This window comes from Rhincodon typus, chromosome 13, assembly GCF_021869965.1.
Source record: "Rhincodon typus isolate 14 chromosome 13, sRhiTyp1.1, whole genome shotgun sequence".
NCBI lineage: Eukaryota > Metazoa > Chordata > Chondrichthyes > Orectolobiformes > Rhincodontidae > Rhincodon > Rhincodon typus.
Genome location: NC_063344.1, coordinates 55285588 through 55306161, shown reverse-complemented (window position 1 = coordinate 55306161; position 20574 = coordinate 55285588). Strand labels below are relative to the sequence as shown.

Below are 20574 nucleotides of genomic sequence, written 5' to 3'. Positions count from 1 at the left end.
GAACAAGTCGCAAGATGGATTTACCTTATGGTGTGAACAGATGTTACATGTTCTCAACACAGCCAACAATCTGGATGGTAAGAACCAGTTTGCATGGTACAAGTTTAGTTCTTTTAAACAATAATTGCCGATTGCAGCATTGACTTTGTTTTCTGGGAGTCGCTGTCATGCATAGACCTTGGAGACATATGCAGCCAAAAAAAAAATTAGAGGGAATGGTGATTATGAGCATTCTCATCGAAAAAAATTTCTCCTCATTTCAGTCATCGATTGTATTCTCGAAGAATTACCAATAGCTGTGCAAAATAAACGCCATTTTATGACAACTTAGCTTCTCATTCTTGAGCAGTTGAAGAATGTCAGTATTGTCAAAGTGGACAGTAATCAATTTTAGTTCAGTGCTCCAATCAGAAGTATTTTCTTAGGATCTGTCTTTACCTACTCCTGTCGGACTTAATAAGTAATTTTAAATTTGACTTTGTGCACTGCGCCATGTCTTGCCAGATCAGCAGCAACACTGTCTTGGTGCCTAAAAGCCACAGTAAAAGTGGTGAAAGTATACTTTGAAATTGGACAGCACTTGTTTAACAATCCCAATTTTACTAAGAATTATGCTAGCAGCATTGTGATTGAGTCATGCTTGCTAGAAAATACATGACCCTGTCGTTTGTAAAAGTACAGAACATATTTGAACCTTTTTCAACTATACAAAAACTTTGGGAACATTTTTTTCCTGGTGTATTCCATGTGGCAGTATCTTGTCAGTCTACTTTCTTTGAATTTAAGCAAAAGCTTGGGCTAAATGTTCCATGGTGGATTTTTGCATGGCACAGTCTCAATGGATCAGTGCCCATTTGTCAACCAATCAACACCCAGTTCTTCCCATGTAGTATACATGTGGATTCCTTTGAAATTTGAGTGCTATCTGAAACACGCAGACAGCATGACTTTTATTGTTTAGCTTGTTCTGTACTACCCAATCTAATTTAAGTTTATTTAATGCTATTTTCAAATCTAGATATTGTGCTAATATTTTCAAAATTTGAGTCTTGATGTCAAAATCCAGTGTGGTTACATGCCAGTATTTTTCAACATCAACTTTATTTTCGCATCTGCATTATTGAATAAACTTCCGGGGGATAGAGAAGAAATCAATGTTTAATGTAAAGGTAAAGAGCTGCCTCCTCTACCAATAAAAGACAAATGAAGACAGAATACAGGTCTGTTTAGGATTTTAAGATGGCATTGTTGATGTTTACAGTATTTGTACTAAAATGCATTTAATTTTTTTCCAAAGATAAACTTAATTTTGATGTTTACTCTTCTACAGTCCCTACATTTGTCTCGTTTTTGAAAGAAGTTGACTCTCCTTATGAAGTCCATGATTATGTCCGAGCTTACCTTGGTGACACGCCAGAAACAAAGGATTTTGCAAAGCAGTTTCTAGACCGACGTGCCAAACAGAAAGCTAGCCAACAACGCCAACAGCAACAGCAGCCAGTACGGCAGCAACAGGTTAGTCTACAAAATATTGCTTTTATATGGTATGGTTTAATATGTCTACATAGAAGTTGTTACTTTTCGGTGACAGTTAATCAGTTATCTAAATATTCAAGTTTTATCAACTGCTATATTCACAGACAGAGCATTAAGTTGTTAGTTGAATATAACATCAATGTGCAAAATAATTAAAGTGGGATTTTTTTTTAATGATGTGATTAAGTCTAAATTTAAAGCATCTGCTAGTTAACACACAACATATTCAAAGCAGAGATTAGAGAAACAAATTCTGGATTTAGACCCAGAGTAGAAACAAGAGTGGGAATATTTAACCTGAGAGCTGTCTTTGTTAAATAAAGCAAACAAGAATATTTACACTATGCTTCATAGGCTATGAAACAGCATTTGATCATGTTTGATACCAAAAGTTGATAAACATGTTGAAATGTTCCAATGATGGTAAAGGTGAGATATTTATCCAGGACCTATGATGGGACTAAATGGTAAGTATTGGACTAGAAGAAAGATTCAGACCTGTTTCACGTGAAGCGATATAAGGCTGTACTCTTGCCAAGGTTATTCGGTCTATGCAGGTGGTCCCTGGGTTATGAATGCTTTCCATTCTTGAGTATGCTCATAGATTGGTTTGTATGCAAATCAGAGCATAACACAGTACAATATGAAATAGCCTTTTGTAATTACGAGAAAACGTCGCATCTTTAAAATTACTATTAACATAGTTCATAGGAACGAGCATTCGTAAGTCAGACGTTTGTAAGTTGGACCTTGCCTGTATTCATAGAATTAGATGTTCTTTCAGGATAAAAATTGGAGGTGAGAACATAAATTGTAGTATGCTGATGTCACAGTGCCATTTAAAGAATCTGAGACCCCATCAAAACATCATCGGTCAGGTTAATCTAGAAGTTTAAAATACAGATTGTTTTTATCCTTCACATCTAATTGTAATTCCAGTGTATTAAGAGCAGAAAAAGTGAAGGTTAGATGATGGTGTCACACTGAAACATGCAGATACATTTGACAACAAAAATGGCAATTGGAATGCAGAAATTAGAAGAAGGATAACAGTAACCAGAAGTAATTTTACGAAGGTCAACAATGTGTTCACAAAATTCAAGCTTCTAACAAGGGGAAAAAACACATTATAAGGCACTACATTTTATACACTTTCCTGTATGCCTTTGAAACTTAGCACCAACGTGAAGATCTATGAGGGAGAATGAAAGCTTTTGAAATGTGGGTACTAAGATTTTATGCCAAAATTGCCATATCATAGCTTCACACAGTGTGGAAACAGGCCATTCGGCCCAGCAAGTCCACACCGTCCGAACAGAATCCCACCCAGACCCATTCCCCTTCCCTATCCCTTAACCCTGCATTTCTTGTCGCTAATGCACCTAATCTACACATCCCTGGACACTTTGGGCAATCTAGCGTGGCCAATCCACCTAAATTGCATGTCTTTGGACTGTGGGAGGAAACCCACACAGACATGGAGAGAATGTGCAAATCCACACAGGACAGTCGCCCAAGATTGGAATTGAACCCAGGTCCCTGGCATTGTGAGGCAGCAATGCTAACCACTGAGCCACCGTGCCACCGTATGCAGGCCATAGCAGGAGTTTTTGAAAATATAAGAGATAAAAACTCAAGAATCATCTAGAAAAGAAAATAGGTGTTTTAGCCACTTAATCAGAGCTGAAAAGGTAAAACGATCTTTTCTAAAGGCAAAATGGGGAGTACCACAAAAGGCTTATACTGAGGCCTCATTGGATGGCGGATGTCACAGGCTATTTGCTGATGAACTGCAGTGCATGAGAGAGGGTGGCAGCAGTAGCAGCAGCTAATCTTACCTGTTCTGAGCCCTGCCTTACTCCATCCAGTGATCTTAATGTACTTATGAGACATACAACTGCAGATGCCATCGACCACTCAAATTCAGTTGGCTCCGTTTGCCATTACCAGGCTTTGCCAACCTCCCTCAATACACGTCCACTAATTTTAGAATATTCTGGAAGCCATGGACAATTAAACTCTTCCCTCTTCAATTCTGCCTTCACTCATAGACTTGTTTGCCGAGGAAGAGATATTTGTTTAATTGCCCCTCATTTTTCTCTCTTTCTTTGCATATCATCTGAAATTCTCCTCAACTCATGTTTCATTTCTTCTGTCTTTTTCACAACTGGCATTTTCTAACCATACTATACTTCCTGAATACCATCAGCAATTTATTTATTTGATCTCACACTCCTTCAGTACCTCTCAGTTGTCCAATTTGGTGAAACTTCTGTCAACCTGTTGTAATCAGAGGCTCCAACAATGGTGTATTCCTATCACAACATTCATGAGTCTAGCCTTATTCAAGGAGCTCCATTGGCTTTCCTGTTGTTCATGATCACATTGTTCCTTGCTGACCCTGCTGCAAGCCAGATTTCTTCTAAATTATTTCAGTACTATTTGAGAAAAAAATTTTCCCCAATAAAATATTGGTAAGATTGAAGCTGTTGTTTTTGGACCTACTCCAAACTTTGGTGCCGAACTGCTCAGTTTATCCCTCTTCCAGGCAACAGTCTAGAATTAGGTTAGTCTGTTCTGAACTTGTCACATTTGACCCTTACTTATGCAATCGCTAAGACCATCTATTTGCACATCTGTCATGTTGCTCAAATTCACCCCGTGTCAGTTAAACTACTGCCAAAACCCTCATTCATGTCTTTGTTACTTCCAGCATACTTCTTGCTGGCCTCCAGTGTTTTATTCTCTGTTCACTTGAATTCATTCAAGACTCTGTCCGTGTCTTAATTTTCACTGTCCCGTTTCCCACCATCGCTTTGCTCACTCTTCTACATGGGCTTTGGTCAAGCAATGCCTTTCCACTTCATTAATGCCATGTGCTGTTAGCTATGCTTCAGCCCGTTTGCCAGTGAAGCTTTCATCTGGCCTTTGGATCCTACAATTATACTATTGTTTCATCCTCCTTAAACATCTGTACTACTTGTAATTCTTAATACCTGTATCATATTCTGCATACAACCCCTTTTACCAGCTCCTGTATCATTGCTAACCTAACTTGGCTCCCAATTGCCCCAGAATCATTGCTGATTGGGCACTTGAACTCGTGTTCAAATGAATTGCTGTTTCTTTGATTTGAAAGTAACTGCACTTCAAAAGTACTTCATTTGCCATAAAATGCTTTGGGATGTCCCATGTTGTGAAAGGTTCTGCATAAACAGAAGTTTGTTCTTTTGTTTTTTTTAGTTAGGATCAAGTTGAATTTCAAAATGAAGTTTTTGTTATAGCATCTTCTCAGGATGTTAATGCCTACAGTACAAAATAAGTGTTGGTTGTAAAATTAACATACCGCACTCGTTACAAATGTAATTTCACAATTTTATAGTTTTGTGGAAAGTGTCTTCTCTCCCCCTTACACAGCGGTCAGCATCATGTGATTTGTTTTGGCAATATTTTGATGTAAACAAAATATTATTCAGTACCATTAATCCTGTAACTTTCCACTTGATTTCCGTGGAAAGAGAAAAAGAATGAAAAAGCAAGTTGGTTTAAAAAAAAGTACAAAAATTCTTAAAAGGGACAAAATCTAAGATCAAAAGGGTTATTGCTAATGACCACCAAAACTGGCATTTATAATGTGTGAATTTTAAGCTTTGCTTTCATATTTAATATGCCAATTTTTTTATGCTTCAGGATTCAGCATGGGCTGAGAGTCATACAGGTCTGCAGCCCATCTATTCATCAAATCACAGCAGAAATCAACAGTCTAATTTTGAATCTGTGCAGTCTGGGAAAAAGAAGAAAAAACAGAAGATGATACGTGCTGATCCCAGCATTTTAGGTTAGTGTGCACTTTTCACAGTAACATTAGAATCTGAGTCCACAGATATTATTGTGGCTCATTGCCCATTTAGTTTGTAAAGTATTTGTTGATATCTAGATGTGAGCAGAGTACTGCACTAAATCTTGACTCTCAAACTGGTATTTCCTGATTCAGCTGGTTTGCTGAAGTTTGCTGCTTTGCACCATTTTAAGCAAGGAAAATGACAGTTGCAGCAGAGCTGTTTTTATTTAGTTCTGATCAGTCAGAAACGCATTTTCAATTGATCAACTAACTTCAGCCTGAATGCATTGGCATTTTAGGGTGATGAGATGTGAGGTTGATAACTGTGTTTAAATAATAAATGGGCCAGAAGCTCAACTAAGTGAACTGATTAACACTACTATTAATATAAGCACACACCTATTCTTGGTTATCTGGATGTCAGCTTCAGCCTTTACATGGTACTTTATATTTGCATGGAAAACTTACTAACATGCAGCACATACTGAAGTCACCCATGTTCCGAAATACTGATATAGACCAGATCATGAATAGATGCTGGAAAGGTAGAATTAGCGCTAGGGCCTAGAATCGGTTTTTCTGTATTTCAGGTGATCCTGTACCTTGACAGGGAGAGTTGTCATTTCTGACACCACAATTAAAACTCGTCAACTTTCTACTTACATTGTGTGGTTTAAGCAGAGTAGACATAATTACTTATTCATTAACCTATACTAAAGTATTGCTGAATAAGTGAACTGTGTCTTTATTGGGTGAGTGTAGTGTTCATACTGAGCAAACTAACTCCTTTAAAACTTATAGTAGCTTGGTTTGGGATCTCACATCTGCCAGACACTTGACTGATGCAAAACAGAGAAAATGTAATTGAGTGTACCACTTTTAAGACATGTGACCTGTTATCATTATTCAGTTTGTTTTCCAGCCTCTTCAGAAGTGATTAATGTATCAAATCTAAACTATAGAATTTAGCCCTTTTTCAGCAGGTTAGCCACATTCATTATTCCCACTTTTATTTCAGATGGCAAGCACAAAGTCTGTTCTCAACTTTTCTTACCATAAACATTTCCTGCTGGAGATAAATAAGTGGTTATAATATTCGATTTGGTAGCATTATGGAATTAACTATTAAATAGATCTTCCTCATGGTTTCTTTAAACACTTATCATTCTTGCATGCATTATATAAAGTCTGATGTATTTTGGTGGATACTTATTTGCAATTACTAGAAGAGAATACAGTGAATAAGTAGGTATACAGTTTAAACTAACTGCTTTGGATTGGTTATTGCAAAGATGCGCATTTATTAAGATACTTATGTATATATGAAAATGTATTTAATATCACATACTGAGACCCTTAAGAATGGATTCCAATGCTGACTTCAGAATAAACCTGCAGAATTAAAAGATATAAAACCAGTAAGGATAATGTCTTGTTTAAATTTGCATTATACTATACGTGGAAAATGTTTCTATCTTAGATTTTGACGATGTGCTTAGTGTCAGACTAAATATGTTAAGTACAATTTTTTAAAAACATGATATTGTTTTTCTCTACAAATGAAGAATTTAAATTAAACTTCTTCCTGGGAATTAACTGCTGCAGTTAATGCATAGTACAGGCTTCAAATATCCTGGAGTGATGATGGGTGTTGTCTTTATTAAAATTGCCTAAGAATAGCTTACTATAATTAGAGTTAGCATGGATATAGTCCAAATATCAACCTTAGATCCATAATGACAAGAGGTTTCTAAAAACAGTGACATGTCAGAAATATATATTCTAGGTTGATACTAATGTCAACAGAAATCATTTTTTTTCTTCTTTTTTCCCCACTCCCCCAGGTTTTTCTGTCAATGCTTCATCTGAGCGCCTGAACATGGGAGAAATTGAGACACTTGATGACTACTGAACATAAGAAAATGCTTGATTTATTTAAAAATGAGTTGTTAATCATGAATTCTGAATGCACCAACCAATATCAGTTAATTAAAAAAAAACACAAATCTATCAACTTGAGTTCCTGTCTGTCTTTGGTACTTCAACACTTGTTTCTCATGGCCCTTCCTTACATAGTACAATCATGTTTCAAGTACAGAGCAGTCTCTTCAAAAGCCTTTGCACCAATCTGCATGGTTTCAAGCATAGAATCACATTTTTCACAGTGTAATATTAATGGTGCAATTAAACATAGTGCATTTGTTCTATAGAAATGTGTTTCCTTATCACTATTATTGGATTTTATTCAGAATACATGATTAACTGGTCTATTCAGTGTTGGTCACATTAACATCCATTCTTTGAACATTACAGAACAATCATGTCAGTAATGTATTTATAAGCTAATTCTATAATACACATTGAAGTGCTTGCTTTAGTACTGAGGTGTATTAAAAGTGGTTTGGATATTATAAGGATATCCATTCTGTTTCTGTAAGAAGTAACACCTATTCTGTCTAGCCCATTTTAAAGAGATTTTAGACTATGTTTTTGGCCTTGTACAGTCTTTTGAAATTAATATATTTGCGATATTCAATACACTATAGCCGTCTTAAAATATGCAGTTAAAAACAATGAAAAAGTTGGTTGAAATATTTCCGGGAATCCAGAAATCACGGTATTCTTCGTTATACAGTTGCTGCATGAAGGCTGCAATGTGTAACTAGAGACATCTAAAAATTTCAGTTTACAATACTGTTCAACATGCATGTGCAGGCCAATGCCCAGGAAGGAGCTTCTTCTCTTCAAAGGGCTGTACCCACTTCTTGTTCAGGTTATATTTTAAAATTGTTGGAACTCAAATCTTTTACAGCATCTTGGTCGAATCAAAGTTTGTTTTGCAACATAAAGATGGCTATGGAAAAAAAAATGCTGCAGCTACTGTATGCCACCAGTTATAGTGCAACATTGAATTTGCAACTTATTTACTGTATTTAGGTGTACAGAAGATTCCCTTTGAAAGGGAACTTGGGTAATTGACCCTTTGGTGACTGAAGGACTCTTTTAGTTTCTGAGAAACATGTTTTGAATCACTTTTTTTTAAAATAAGATTCTGTAAAAACATAATGCTAAATATTAGACTGAGAAGAGTTATATACACAGAACATGTCTCTAGTGTACATTCGGAATTAAAATGCAGTGGATCCTGCTTACTGTCACTGCTTTCTTCATGTCACTTTTCTAAAGCCAATATTTTTAATGGTTTTCCAATTCTGTTCAAATTAATTTGAGTTTGTTTTTGTTTAAAAGACACTTGCAGCACTCCTCCTTTCCCCATTGCCCCACAGTGGCATAGATAAATTTGGCAGCTTAAGTGCTGGTGAGGAAGAGATGTGGACTACAGCACAAGGTTAGACCTCCTCTCTCTTCTCTGTCTTCTCCACCATGTCCCCACCCTTCCAAAAGACCCTCCAACCCACCACCATTCTGGCACTACAAGTTAGAGCTCACCACACGACACTTCCTGTGGTCCTTTTGCTTGCTTTATGCACCTGTACACTTTATGAATACTATCTTATCCCAGGCAGATGCAAATGTTTGCAGCTCATGGGGTGAAGGAAACATCATCCAAATCTCCGCAAATGCCCCCTTGGTCCTTAACTTGTGTTTTCTACATTTGTTAATGTCATCTTGATTGCAGTCATTTATTTAGCTTGTTAATAAAGTGACTGTAAGAGGAACTCTTGTGTTGAGATGATGTTTAGAATGTCCGACTGGAGTGAAGGGCATCAGTTGTTTCGCTATATTGGAGTGTGCACTAAATGTCTTCACATTGCATACTATTCCATGTCCTTAAATGCATGATTTATTTAAAATTTGAAATCTGAAAACATTGAAAAATATTCTGTACAATAAAATTTGTATGCAGGTTTTCAAACTAATCTCTTGTGATATCTACATTACTGGCAGCCATCTGAACACCGCGTAATAGCAGCTGCAGTGTCCAAGTTTTTATCTTGAAATTTTGTGCAGTATTGGATCAATACTACTGTGCTAGGCAAAGAATTTTATATGTTAATAGTTGTTAGATGCATCTTGATTTCCAAATCTTTTGAAGCTCATTTTCACTTGTAAATCCTCAATTTGAGGAGATTGTATTGCTACGGCATCATTCTTTTGGATTGAACTACATTCACTACAGAGAGATATTAAATACTATATATTGCACACAGTACAGAAAGCAAATGTAGAAATCCTGAAATAGCTTAAGTGCAAATAGATCATTCATCCAGGACTGAGAGGTGCACTTGGAAGAAAGGAGAGTCACTTTGGAAATTAGTTACTCTGAATTATCACTTCTTTAAAAACCTTCGTAATATACTTATAAAGAGAACTGATTATGCACTATTTCTAACAGAACTGTGCTCTGATTCTGAAGACTCTAGATCCTTTTTTAAAAATTTGGAATTCATCTTTCAGCAAGCGAAGGTCTTGAATGTGCACCAGCTTTTATTCCTAAAACTGTTATTGCTTAACCAAATACATTATTGAAAGATTGTTAATAGAACTGCTGCCAGGTTTTGCATGTTACTGTATCATCGCCTTCAGATGAAAGTAAATTTGATATCTTCTACTTAGCTGAATGTGTCAAACACCTTCCCTTTTTTTTGGTTGTGTAGAATTTGACATTGAATAGTAATGTTTAAAAACAAATACCAGTTCAGCACAGGTCATTACATTCACAAAAGGAATTTTCTATGTTCAATGCTTTGTTATATTTCAGCTTGAAAGGCACTGTGTGAATCCTGTTCTAATCCAAGCAAAAGTTTTCTTATTAACAAACAAATATAGCCAACATTTCACCTCCATAGCAGTGACTTTTACCAGACTAACCAGTTTCCTGTTGACTCTTATTTTTAAAAAATCAAAAGTGAATTGATTTTTAGAAGTTTGAATCCTTTTTTTTAAAAATCAGGATTTAACCATATTACAAATTGCAAACCTGTTTGAAAATAAACCCTCAAATGTTTGTGGTTTGCATTTTCAATTTGTAGTTTACCCATTAGGTATACATTATTGTGATTCCCTTGACCCAGTAATAGTGTTTGGGATTGAGTTTCTTATACAGCTGCTGTACAGTTGGAAGGAATGGTATGATAAAAGATCAGGCTTTCAAACAGTCTCACCATGTCAGAGAAAGCACTCTCTTTCCCAAGCCAAACTGTGTATAAAGAAGACTAGAGATTCCATGTCCTTGGGGTCTTTGTTCCATGAATTTACAATCGTAGATTGGTGTTTTCATTAAAATGTAAATAAGTTTAAAAAATACCCTTAAAGTCTTTTATAGGTATGTCACTGTTTAATTTGGCACCACATCATTTGATGTACCTTTTTTTTTAGTGGTGACGTTTTGTAAACAATTTTTTTCCCTATTTCCTTTGATTATCTTTCCTTTGATGATCTCCTGCATTTTACATTCCTAAAAAGGACTTAGGTAGGTGGAAGAATTGATCAATAAGTAGTCCCATTTCTGAGGTAGTTTGATGTAGACAAATTTTTTCTCAGTCCAGCAGAAGAATGATTCACCTAGGAACATAGAAGATAGGAGCAGGAGTGTTCCATTTGGTCATTCAAGCCTGCTTTGACATTAAAAGCAGCATGTTCCTGCTTTTCCACTGTATCCTGTAGAACCTTGAACCTAAGCTTGACTTCTCCTTAAATGATCCATGCAATACCTGGAAAACACTGGAATTGAAGTGATTTGTCATGCGTCTTAGGGAGCAACTAAATGAATTAAGTAGCCAGATTTTGTTACTTGAATTCTGTTTTCTGAAAGAAGACTTGGATTCTAATTTCTCGCAACTTCCCGAACCAAGGGGCAGAGTAGAAGCTCAGTTGGCTGGATGACTGAGTTGGGGGTACAGAGTGATGTCAACAGCATAGGTTCAATTTCCACACCAACTGAGGTTACCGTAAAGGACTGTCCTTGACCCCCAATTTCTCTACCACCACCACCACACACACATGCACACACACCTCACGTGGTGACCCTCCGGTTATACCGCCACCAGTCCTCTGTCTCTCTAATGAGTGTGTAACCTGGGACTATGCTGTTGTTGACCAAATTGACCATAAAGTCACCAGTTATTTATTCACATGTTCATTGTGAAATTCTAATACTTCATCAATCTCACCACTAATATATGATGAAGAATGCAATTCAAGGATAGTGCATTTTTACAAATTATAGGAGTTGTTTGTAATAAGATTAGGTTAATGTTGGGTAAGCATTGCAGGCCTGTTGAAACTGTTTTAACTGAGAAAGGGTAGTCTGGGTGGAATTGTATATCAAGATTATTGTAGTCTTCCCTCTGATTTTAAACAACTCTTATTTGCTTTCACTTTTTAATCAAGACGTCAGTCTTCTGTACTGGTGGTCTTTTAAAATGAACAGACTTAGACCTCAATGTTGTAGTCTCCCAGTTTTAAGTTATAAATAATGCTACGTTTGCTGTTTTTGCAGATGGAATTGTTTCTGTAGCTCTTTGAGTGTTGGAGTCGGTACACTTTTGAGTTTTGTAAGTCTCCAAAAATTTCCCTGTTGACTGACCACGGGTGGAGTGTCTGTATTGAATAGACATATTAAGACACAGCTATTTGTGGAGTTGACACCACCTATTTTTCATGGACTTACCCAAAAATTGGTATAAAATGAAGGCCTACTAGCCTGTTCTGAAGAAGGGTCATACTGGACTTGAAATTAACGCTGTTTCTATCTCCACAGATGCAGCCTGACGTGAGTTTCTCCAACGTTGTGTTTAATTCATTTTAGTTATGGATGCTTAGAAGTATCTTAAGGTTCTAGGTCTCCAAGTCTGCAGAAGTTGCAAATATCACTTGACGATTGGCAGCTGCTTTGTGCAGCATTTGTGATGTAATTTTTTGAGATCAGTTCCATAAAATTCTATATCATATATACCTTTAAAGTTATGAATATGACATGTCTTCAGTGGGCAAGAAAATTACAATGATGGGCCATTCAGCCAACCCAGTCCTTTTCAGTGTTTATACTCCACATCAACCACCTTCTATATTGTGTTAACTAAATCTATAATTGTAGCCATCTGTTCTCTTACTCAAATGTTTAACAAGCTTCTTAAATTGATCTATAATAATCACTTTAACACTGTTGAGATTCAGATTCTCACCACGGTTTGCATAAGAGTTGTACTTTTTACATATCATAATTGTTCAATCGAGGCCATAGCTACATTCAGCATAACCAATTCAATCATAGGAATCAAAAGAGTTCAATTTGTATTGCAGACGAATTTTTAAAGTAAATTTTTTAGCTGAATATTTCAGTCTTGTCTTTGCATTCAGTCTCCCAAAGTGTGGGTGAGGTAACTGAGGAAGGGTCACCTGACCCAAAGCGTTAACTCTGCTTTATCTGCACAGATAATGCCAGACCTGCTGAGCATTTTCAGCAATTTCTGGTTTTGCTGATTTACAGCATCCACAGTTCTTTCGGTTTTGAAAGTAAATGATTCACTGCAGTTACTGCTTTTTTTTTCATGTGTTGATAAAATTGCTCTGACATCAAACTTCTTTATGATAAATATTAGATACATAGTAAAAGCTCTTTGAGTTGTTGCCATATTAGTTTCCACAGCCTCCAACAGTTGCAAGTTGGATTGCATGGGGAAGTGATGGCCTAGTGGTATTATAGACCTAGGTAATGTCCTGGGGACCTGTGTTCGAATCTTCCCACAGCAAATGGTGGAATTTGAGTTCAGTAGAGATCTGGAATTAACAGTCCAATTAACGTGATGACTGTGAATCAATTACGGTTTGTTGGAAAAACCCAGCTGGTTCACCAGTGTCCCTTAGGGATGTAAACTGCCATCCTTACCTGGCCTGGATGATGTGACTCCAAACCCACAACAATTTGGTTTACTCTTAACTGCCCTCTGGGATGGCGTCATCGTGTGACTGTAAGGCCTGGCTAGCTCAGTCGGTAGAGCATGAGACTCTTAATCTCATTGCCATGGACTCAAGCCCCATGCTGGGCACCTTCATTCCAGAATTCACTTTCTAAGGTGAAGCCCAACTCTTTGTTCCTCTAGGGCATAAAAAAAAAACTATGCAGCCAAAAGCTCAGTGGCTGATCCATCTCAGCCTCCCCCTGGAATGTCCACTATCAGAGATGGCAGATTTCAACTACTTCAATATCAAGAAAGGCTTTATGGCAAAGTCATTGGGGCTTAGACAATATCCTGAATGTAGTACTGAAGACTTGACTCCAGAGTGAAGCATGCCTCCAACAAGGTTGTTCGAAATAGTTTTGACTTCCAGCCTCAAAACATGCCAATGGATAGCGCCTCAATAGTGTCTAACAACCAAACAGTTATTTAGATAATATCTGTGAACATGTTGATTAGAAACAATTATACATATCCAGAACAGGTAGCACGTTAACCCAATCCTCCTGACTCGAAGGGATGCTGTAACTGTGCCACAAGACCCCTAATAAGAATCTGAGAAATCCGATTATCTGTCGTACATTTGACTTAATCCCTGTTTTATTATTAATGTAAAGATACTTGGCATTGTTATTATTTCCCAAGTGTTTGTACCCTGTGCCCTGCTTCATTTTTCATTATCAGATTTAGCACTGCATTGTTCCCTGTTGAGCAACAAAGAATTGTTTTCTTATGTTATCTCTGACTGGGTTAAGTTCTATCGTTATAACTCGTGCCTGTCTTAGAATCATGAAGTCATTTATGACATAGAAGATCCTGTGGCTCATTTTCAATTGAGCTGCATTTATGGCCTGAGCCACCACTAGATGGAGCTCTGCATGCAGACTCTATTCCAGAGTGAGGAATATGGTATCAGTCTGTGTAATATATGCACAAGCCACTGATTCATTTTATTACATCCACTTTGATGTTTAGTTATATTTGTACAAAATTAAGTGCAGTTTTGTCACTTTACTCATGCCTATGACAAATTAAATTTAGAAGTTGCTGGGAAAGCTTAGCAGGTTTGGCGGCATCTGTGAAGAGAAATTAGAGTTAATGTTTTGGGTCTGATGATCCTTCCTCAGAACAGTCTGAGAAAGGGTCATCAGACCCAAAACGTTAACTCTGATTTCTCTTCACGGATGCTGCCAGACCTGCTGAGCTTTCCCAGCAACTTCTGTTTTTGTTTCTGGTTAACAACATCCGCAGTTGTTTTGGTTTTTATTACACATTAAATTTAGTTAAGTTGACAAGATTCCCTCAACCCTAATTACAGTCATTCTCTTACATTTTAACAGCTTGCAATAATTTGGTAACAAGTCGTTTTCGACATTGTATTAAAGCACAACTTAGGTCCTGCTTTAATCACAAAAATGCTTGTTTTAAATGTAAAATTCTGTTACATTTTACATTAATTTTTTGTTTCTTGTTGCAGCTGTGTTGTGGGATATTGAGATGGAATATAGTGGCCATTCTTAATAGTTGTGCCCTATCGCCTGTGTTGGCAACATACACAGCATTTAAATTGCATCTAAAACTTAAGTTCTACTATCTGATATACTGCAGTAGATTATTGATATTTTCTCATTTCCCTTATTATATATGAAGTCAACCTAAATTTGACCTATGGAGCAACATTACCAATTCTCCATGACTATGATTGCGTTCGTAATTCCTTAAATTGTTTAATTGGACTAATAAAATTGGGGTGATAAGTGAAATGTAACAGCTCCACACAAGTTGCAGGCAATAGCATCTCCAACAAAAGAGAATCTAACTGTCCTTTCTTGACATTTATTGGTATTTCCATTGCTGATTCTCACGATCAGCATCCTAAAGGTTCCGGTTGCCTAGAAACATTGCCAGAACAGCCATGTAAATACTATGGTGATAATAGCAGATCAAAGGCTAGGAATACTGCAGCAAGTAGCTTACCTCTTGATTTCCCAAAGCTTGTCCACCAATTGCAAGGTATAAGTCAGGAATGTGATGGAATACTCCCCACTTGGCTGGATGAGTGCCTCTCCAAGAACACTTGAGAAACTTGACAGTATCCAAAACAAAGCAGCCCATTTGATTACTCCTCATCCACTTGCTTCAACATTCACCAATGTTAAATGACTGCAGTGTACCATCTACAATAGAACATCCTCACGTGGAACTATATTGGCTTACCTTCACTGTTACTAGGTCAAAATCCTGGAACTTCTTGTAGGATTTGTCCCACCTACAAAACTACTTTTAAGTTCCTTTTTTTTGGAACAACATTGAGATTTCATCTCGCCCATCTTCTGACTGCATATTTATCAGTGTAATTGTTCACAAGCTAATTAGCAAAAGTTAGTACAGCAAACTGGAGGTGACCTTCTGATGTTTGTTAATGATTATTTGGGAAGCAGAGGTACTGAGTAAGAATAAAGATGACTTTCATTTTGTTGGGTTTCCACCTTCCTATCTTCACTGGAATTTTGACCTGGAACCTCAACTGTTCAATATAAATGCTGATGATGCAGACAAATGAATAGAGATTCCTAAATCCCCCAGGTTTGCAGGTGAGTTTCGTTACAAAATTGTGTAGATGGCAACAGGAAATTATGAAGAAAAGCTGGCAGGCTGGATGAATTACCAGGACTATACACACTTGAACTCATTTTGAGGAAGTGTGAAGCCATTTGCTGAGACACAAGCCTGACAGTTTTATACTGCTGAGAAGCCATTAGATGGGGAGGAGTAAAAATGTTTTAAGTGACGAAACAAAACATTAAAACTGGTATACAGGCATTTGAAATGAAATATGGCTCAGGATCCTGGTCTTTGTCTCAAAAATGTTGTAATTCAAAAGTGGGATGTTGTGTTTTTTTTTGGATACCAGACCAAAAAAAAAGTGACTACTTTGCAGATTCACCAGAATGATGCTAGGGCTTGGGTTAAATTGAGGATAAGTTACATTGTTGATTTATAGTCCGTGAGCTTAACTAATGATCCAATTCAGGTATTTAAAATGGTAAAGGGATTTTGTCGGGTAGATGCAGAAAACATATTTTCTCTGGTCGGTATTTCAGAGCAAGAGGGTATGATCCTAAAATTCGATGGAGACACTTAGGAGTGAAGTCAGAAGATATTTTTCAACAAGGTTAATGGAAATCTGAATCCTCCTCTCCAAAAGACTGTGGATGCTGGGTCAGTTGAAATGTTAAAGACAGAGTATTGGTAATGGTGTCAAAGATTATGAAGCATAAGTGGCCTGATGGTGTTAAGGTATAGACCAGCTTTCATTTTTTCAGTGGAGCGGCACAGTGGTTAGCACTGCTGCCTCACAGCGCCAGGGACCCAGGTTTGATTCCATCCTCGGGTGACTGTGTGGAGTTTGAACATTCTCCCTGTGTCTGCATGGGTTTCCACCGGGTGCTCCAGTTTCCTCTGACAGTCCAAAGATGTGCAGGTTAGGTGGATTGGCTGTGCTAAATTGCCCATAGTGTTCAGGGTTGTGTAGAAGTGGGTTACAGGGAAAGGGTAGCTGGATGGGATGTTCTGAGGGTTGGTGTGGACTTGTTGGGCCACAGGGCCTGTTTCCACACTGTAGGGATTCTATGATGATGATTCTATGAATGAGTGTCACTAGCTGGGCCAGCCTTTTATTGCTCATCCCCAAGCTGTACTTGAGAAGATGGTAGTGAATTGATCCACCCGAATAGTGGAACAGACACCAAGAACTAAATAACCTAATTCCCATCAAATGTCTGTGTCACCTATCTCATGGCATGTATTTTCAGCAACAAAATGTAAGTCCTTAAGGTTCTCCTATTGTTAAACCTTTTGTAATCAGGCTTCTATGTTAAAGACTGTTCCGCCTCCCTATGATTGTCTCTCAGTACTTCTCAGATGGATTACAATCATAAGCTGTACCCAACCAAGTCATCCTAAAAGTCTTCCTTTTGCTCCTGTATATTCTTTACCCACAGCAGGAAGGCAGCATATTATTCTTGGTGATTGATTCCCAGCCATGCCTAGTTGTGTTTCCTAGAGTTCACATTTGCTCCCTATAGCTGGTCTAAATGCTGCCTATCAATGATCTTTGTTTTGCTTTGAAAAACCAGTGACCGAGAAGAGCCTAAGAAGCTTTTACCCTGAAAACGGCTCATTCTCATCCTTCTTCTGTCCTCCTCTGCTTTCATTTACTTACCTATACAGACCCATTTTACCGTTCGTTGTATAACACTTCTAGATTGTATAGTTTTCTCAGTTTATATAGTAACCACTGGAATATTTGAGATAACAAGGTGTAGAGCTGGATGAACACAGCAGGCCAAGCAGCATCAGAGGAGCAGGAAGGCTGACGTTTCGGGCCTAGACCCTTCTTCGGAAATGGGGGAGGGGAAGGGTGTTCTGAAATAGGGAGAGAAGGGGAGGCGGATAGAAGATGGATAGAGGAGAAGATAGGTGGAGAGGAGAGAGACAGGTCAAAGCGGTGGGGATGGAGCCTGTAAAGGTGAGGAGTTACAGTCACCTTTACTGGCTCCATCCCTGCCTCTTTGACCTGTCTGTCTCCTCTCCACCTATCTTCTCTATCCCTCTTCTATCCACCTCCCCCCCACTCTCCCTATTTATTTCAGAACCCCCTTCCCCTCCTGAATTTCTGAAGAAAGGTCTAGGCCTGAAACATCAGCCTTCCTGCTCCTCTGATGCTGCTTGGCCTGCTGTGTTCATCCAGCTCTAGACCTTGTTATCTCAGATTCTCCAGCATCTGCAGTTCCTACTATCACTGGACTATTCATCAAGTTTTAAGAATTCAATGCTGAACATAGGAGCTCAATAGTTAAAATTTAAAAAAAAAAAATCGTCTTTTTTTTTTCTAAAAGTTCTGAGACACTCGGTTTGGTATCTGTAGCATTAAATAAAAATCAATTGTTTTTCAGGTGATGAGGAAATACAATCTGCTATTGGATTGTTGAAGCTTTATTCTCTCTCTAGAAGAATGGGAGGGTCTCTCAGTGAGATTCTTTTTAAAAAAAAAAAAAGTTCTTGGTGATAGATGCAGAAAGGATGTTGTTCCCAGCTGGGGTGTCTTGAACCGATGGTCACAGCCTCAGACTAAGGAGTAGGTCATTTAGGACTGAGGGTGGTGATTCTTTGGGACTCTTATCAAGGGACTTCTGGGGGTTCAGCTATTGAGTGTGTTCAAGACTGATCAAGAATGGTTAGATTTCTAACCATTAAATACATCAACAGATGTGGGGACAGTGCGTTAAATTGGTATTGAGAGAGATGATCAGCCATGATTTAATTGAACTGTGGAGCAGGCTTGAAGGACTGAATGGCCTACTGATCCTGTTTCCTACAAAAAACAAAGGAATAATTTTGTCTCTGAATCATAGAATCCCTACAGTGTCGGCCCAACACGTCCACACCGAACCTCAAAGCATCCCACCCAGACCCATCCCCCTATAACCCACCTAATCTACACCTCCCCGAACACTATGGGCAATTTAGCATGGCCAATCCACCTAACCTGCACATCTTTGGACTGTGGGAGGAAACCAGAGAACCCAGAGGAAACCCACGCAGACACGGGGAGAATGTGCAAACTCCTCACACAGTCGCCCGAACCCGGGTCCCTGGCACTGTGAGGCAGCAGTGCTAACCACTGTGCCACCATGCCACCCCTGGTTTCCATCTTAAATTTCAATGCAAATGGCCTGTTGAGGCAAATTCTCAGCATTTATCCATTTCTTAATTACGTAATTTCATAACATTTTAGTAAAGATTTGAACTAGTCAGTTTGAAGTTAGCTTAAGCATCTTAACATGGATACAGTCCAAATCTGAGCCCATTTTTTGCACATGTACGTCAGGACTCTGCAGGAAATCTTTAGAACATTCCACTGTCTTGTTCCATCAGTCAAAGCGTTTAGCCATTAAAACAAACATTATCAACTCTATGGTAACTGGTACACTAAATATTAGACTGGAACATTGAGAGCTGAGGTTCTTAGCAATGGCTGGACATGAGGTTTTTAATTAACTGAGACAATACTTGTAAGTCGCTAAGGTTATATTGAAATTCAACAATAAAATTGTTGAAAAATAAACATTGTTTAATAATTAAAGTTTGAGCTCTTGTCATCACCTGATGAGAACACAAAATAGTTGGTTTTAATGTTATGAAAGTGAGGCTTTATAAGATGATTATGTTTAAACTCTTAATTAACAGCAAAGTGGAGGAGTGAAGAGGGCATGTGGGTTCCTACTAGTTCTGCCCAGTAATAAGTCCATGTGATAGTTCGCACTGAAACGGAGGCCCAGATAAAACCCTATTGAAAGCAAGATACCAGTTTCTTTTGTAAATGAAAAAGACAGCTGAACTGTTGCCGGAGACTTTGACACAGAGTTGCAGTCCCAGAAAGACAGAGGAAAGCAGCAGCAGATGTGAACAGTGGAGGTAAAGTATCATTATCTCTGTTGGGCACCAGCCAGGATGCTGATGGGAGCTCACTCTCTCTTCGAAGAGAGAAGCGGGTGGAGATTGAAGAATACTGGATCATGTTACAATTTCTGTAGAAGTTGGTACTGTGTTTTAAAATGCAAAAATCCAGGCATTTATGAAAAGAATGAAATGAAAAGGTTCAAGCTTTAAAAGAAAAAGCTTTTACTAGATCAGAGACAAAACATAAATCCTAACAATTGCACTATTTTAAACAGTCCGCTATTTTAAAATGTGTAATGATTTTAATGAAGTCAGCCAGGTGGACATTGTAGAATGAGTTATCTGAAGTACTGTTAACTTGGTTCAATTAGGGAGCCCCAGCTGACATATAAACAAGAGTGTCGGAGGTTCTGTTCACTTTGAGAGCTGGCTCTGAGGAAGCTGGGCTAGTGTTAAGCACTATTCATGTGTAAATAAAGAGTGATTTGGTGATGCGATACCAGCTTCTGTGGGGTTATTTCAATATTGTCCGAATTTTCCACTGGCCAGACAGTCGTCATTTCCAGTGTAGATAGGAATTGTGCTTGGGACCCTGCAGAATCCCTAGCATTGCAAATTCTGAAGGAATTAACTGGGAAATTATGCATGGAATACTCAACAGTTTCCATTCAAATTGGAGAACTTAGATGCTTCTGATGAAATTAAGTAAAATAGTTACTCAGGAAATTTTAGATATTTATATGTATATGTAGGCTAACTCCTAAAGTAATTATTAAATGGAGTCCCTACTTGCATCACACACCGCTCCCC

At 38.0% G+C, this 20574-nt stretch overlaps 1 protein-coding gene and 1 non-coding gene across 2 annotated transcripts; both read left to right on the top strand.

Moving 5' to 3' along the window:
- The first annotated feature begins 6 nt into the window (after positions 1–6).
- Positions 7–9258, top strand: LOC125484742 (GRB10-interacting GYF protein 2-like). The gene is made up of 4 exons (XM_048604744.1): positions 7–77; positions 1331–1515; positions 5227–5374; positions 7222–9258. Exons 1-4 carry the CDS (start codon positions 41–43, stop codon positions 7287–7289), a joined length of 438 nt encoding a protein of 145 aa, XP_048460701.1. The 5' UTR covers positions 7–40; the 3' UTR covers positions 7290–9258.
- A 4058-nt stretch (positions 9259–13316) lies between these two features.
- Positions 13317–13389, top strand: trnak-cuu. Its single transcript has one exon. It is a non-coding gene; the product is annotated as a tRNA-Lys (tRNA).
- Positions 13390–20574: the final 7185 nt, after the last annotated feature.

What these genes read in the sequence shown, in the direction of transcription:
- LOC125484742 (XM_048604744.1), top strand. Translation starts at nt 41, where the DNA reads ATGTTACATGTTCTCAACACAGCCAACAATCTGGATG. An exon ending in AGCCAGTACGGCAGCAACAG is followed by an intron (nt 1,516 to 5,226) that starts GTTAGTCTACAA and finishes TTTATGCTTCAG; the next exon opens with GATTCAGCATGGGCTGAGAG. An exon ending in TGCTGATCCCAGCATTTTAG is followed by an intron (nt 5,375 to 7,221) that starts GTTAGTGTGCAC and finishes CCACTCCCCCAG; the next exon opens with GTTTTTCTGTCAATGCTTCA.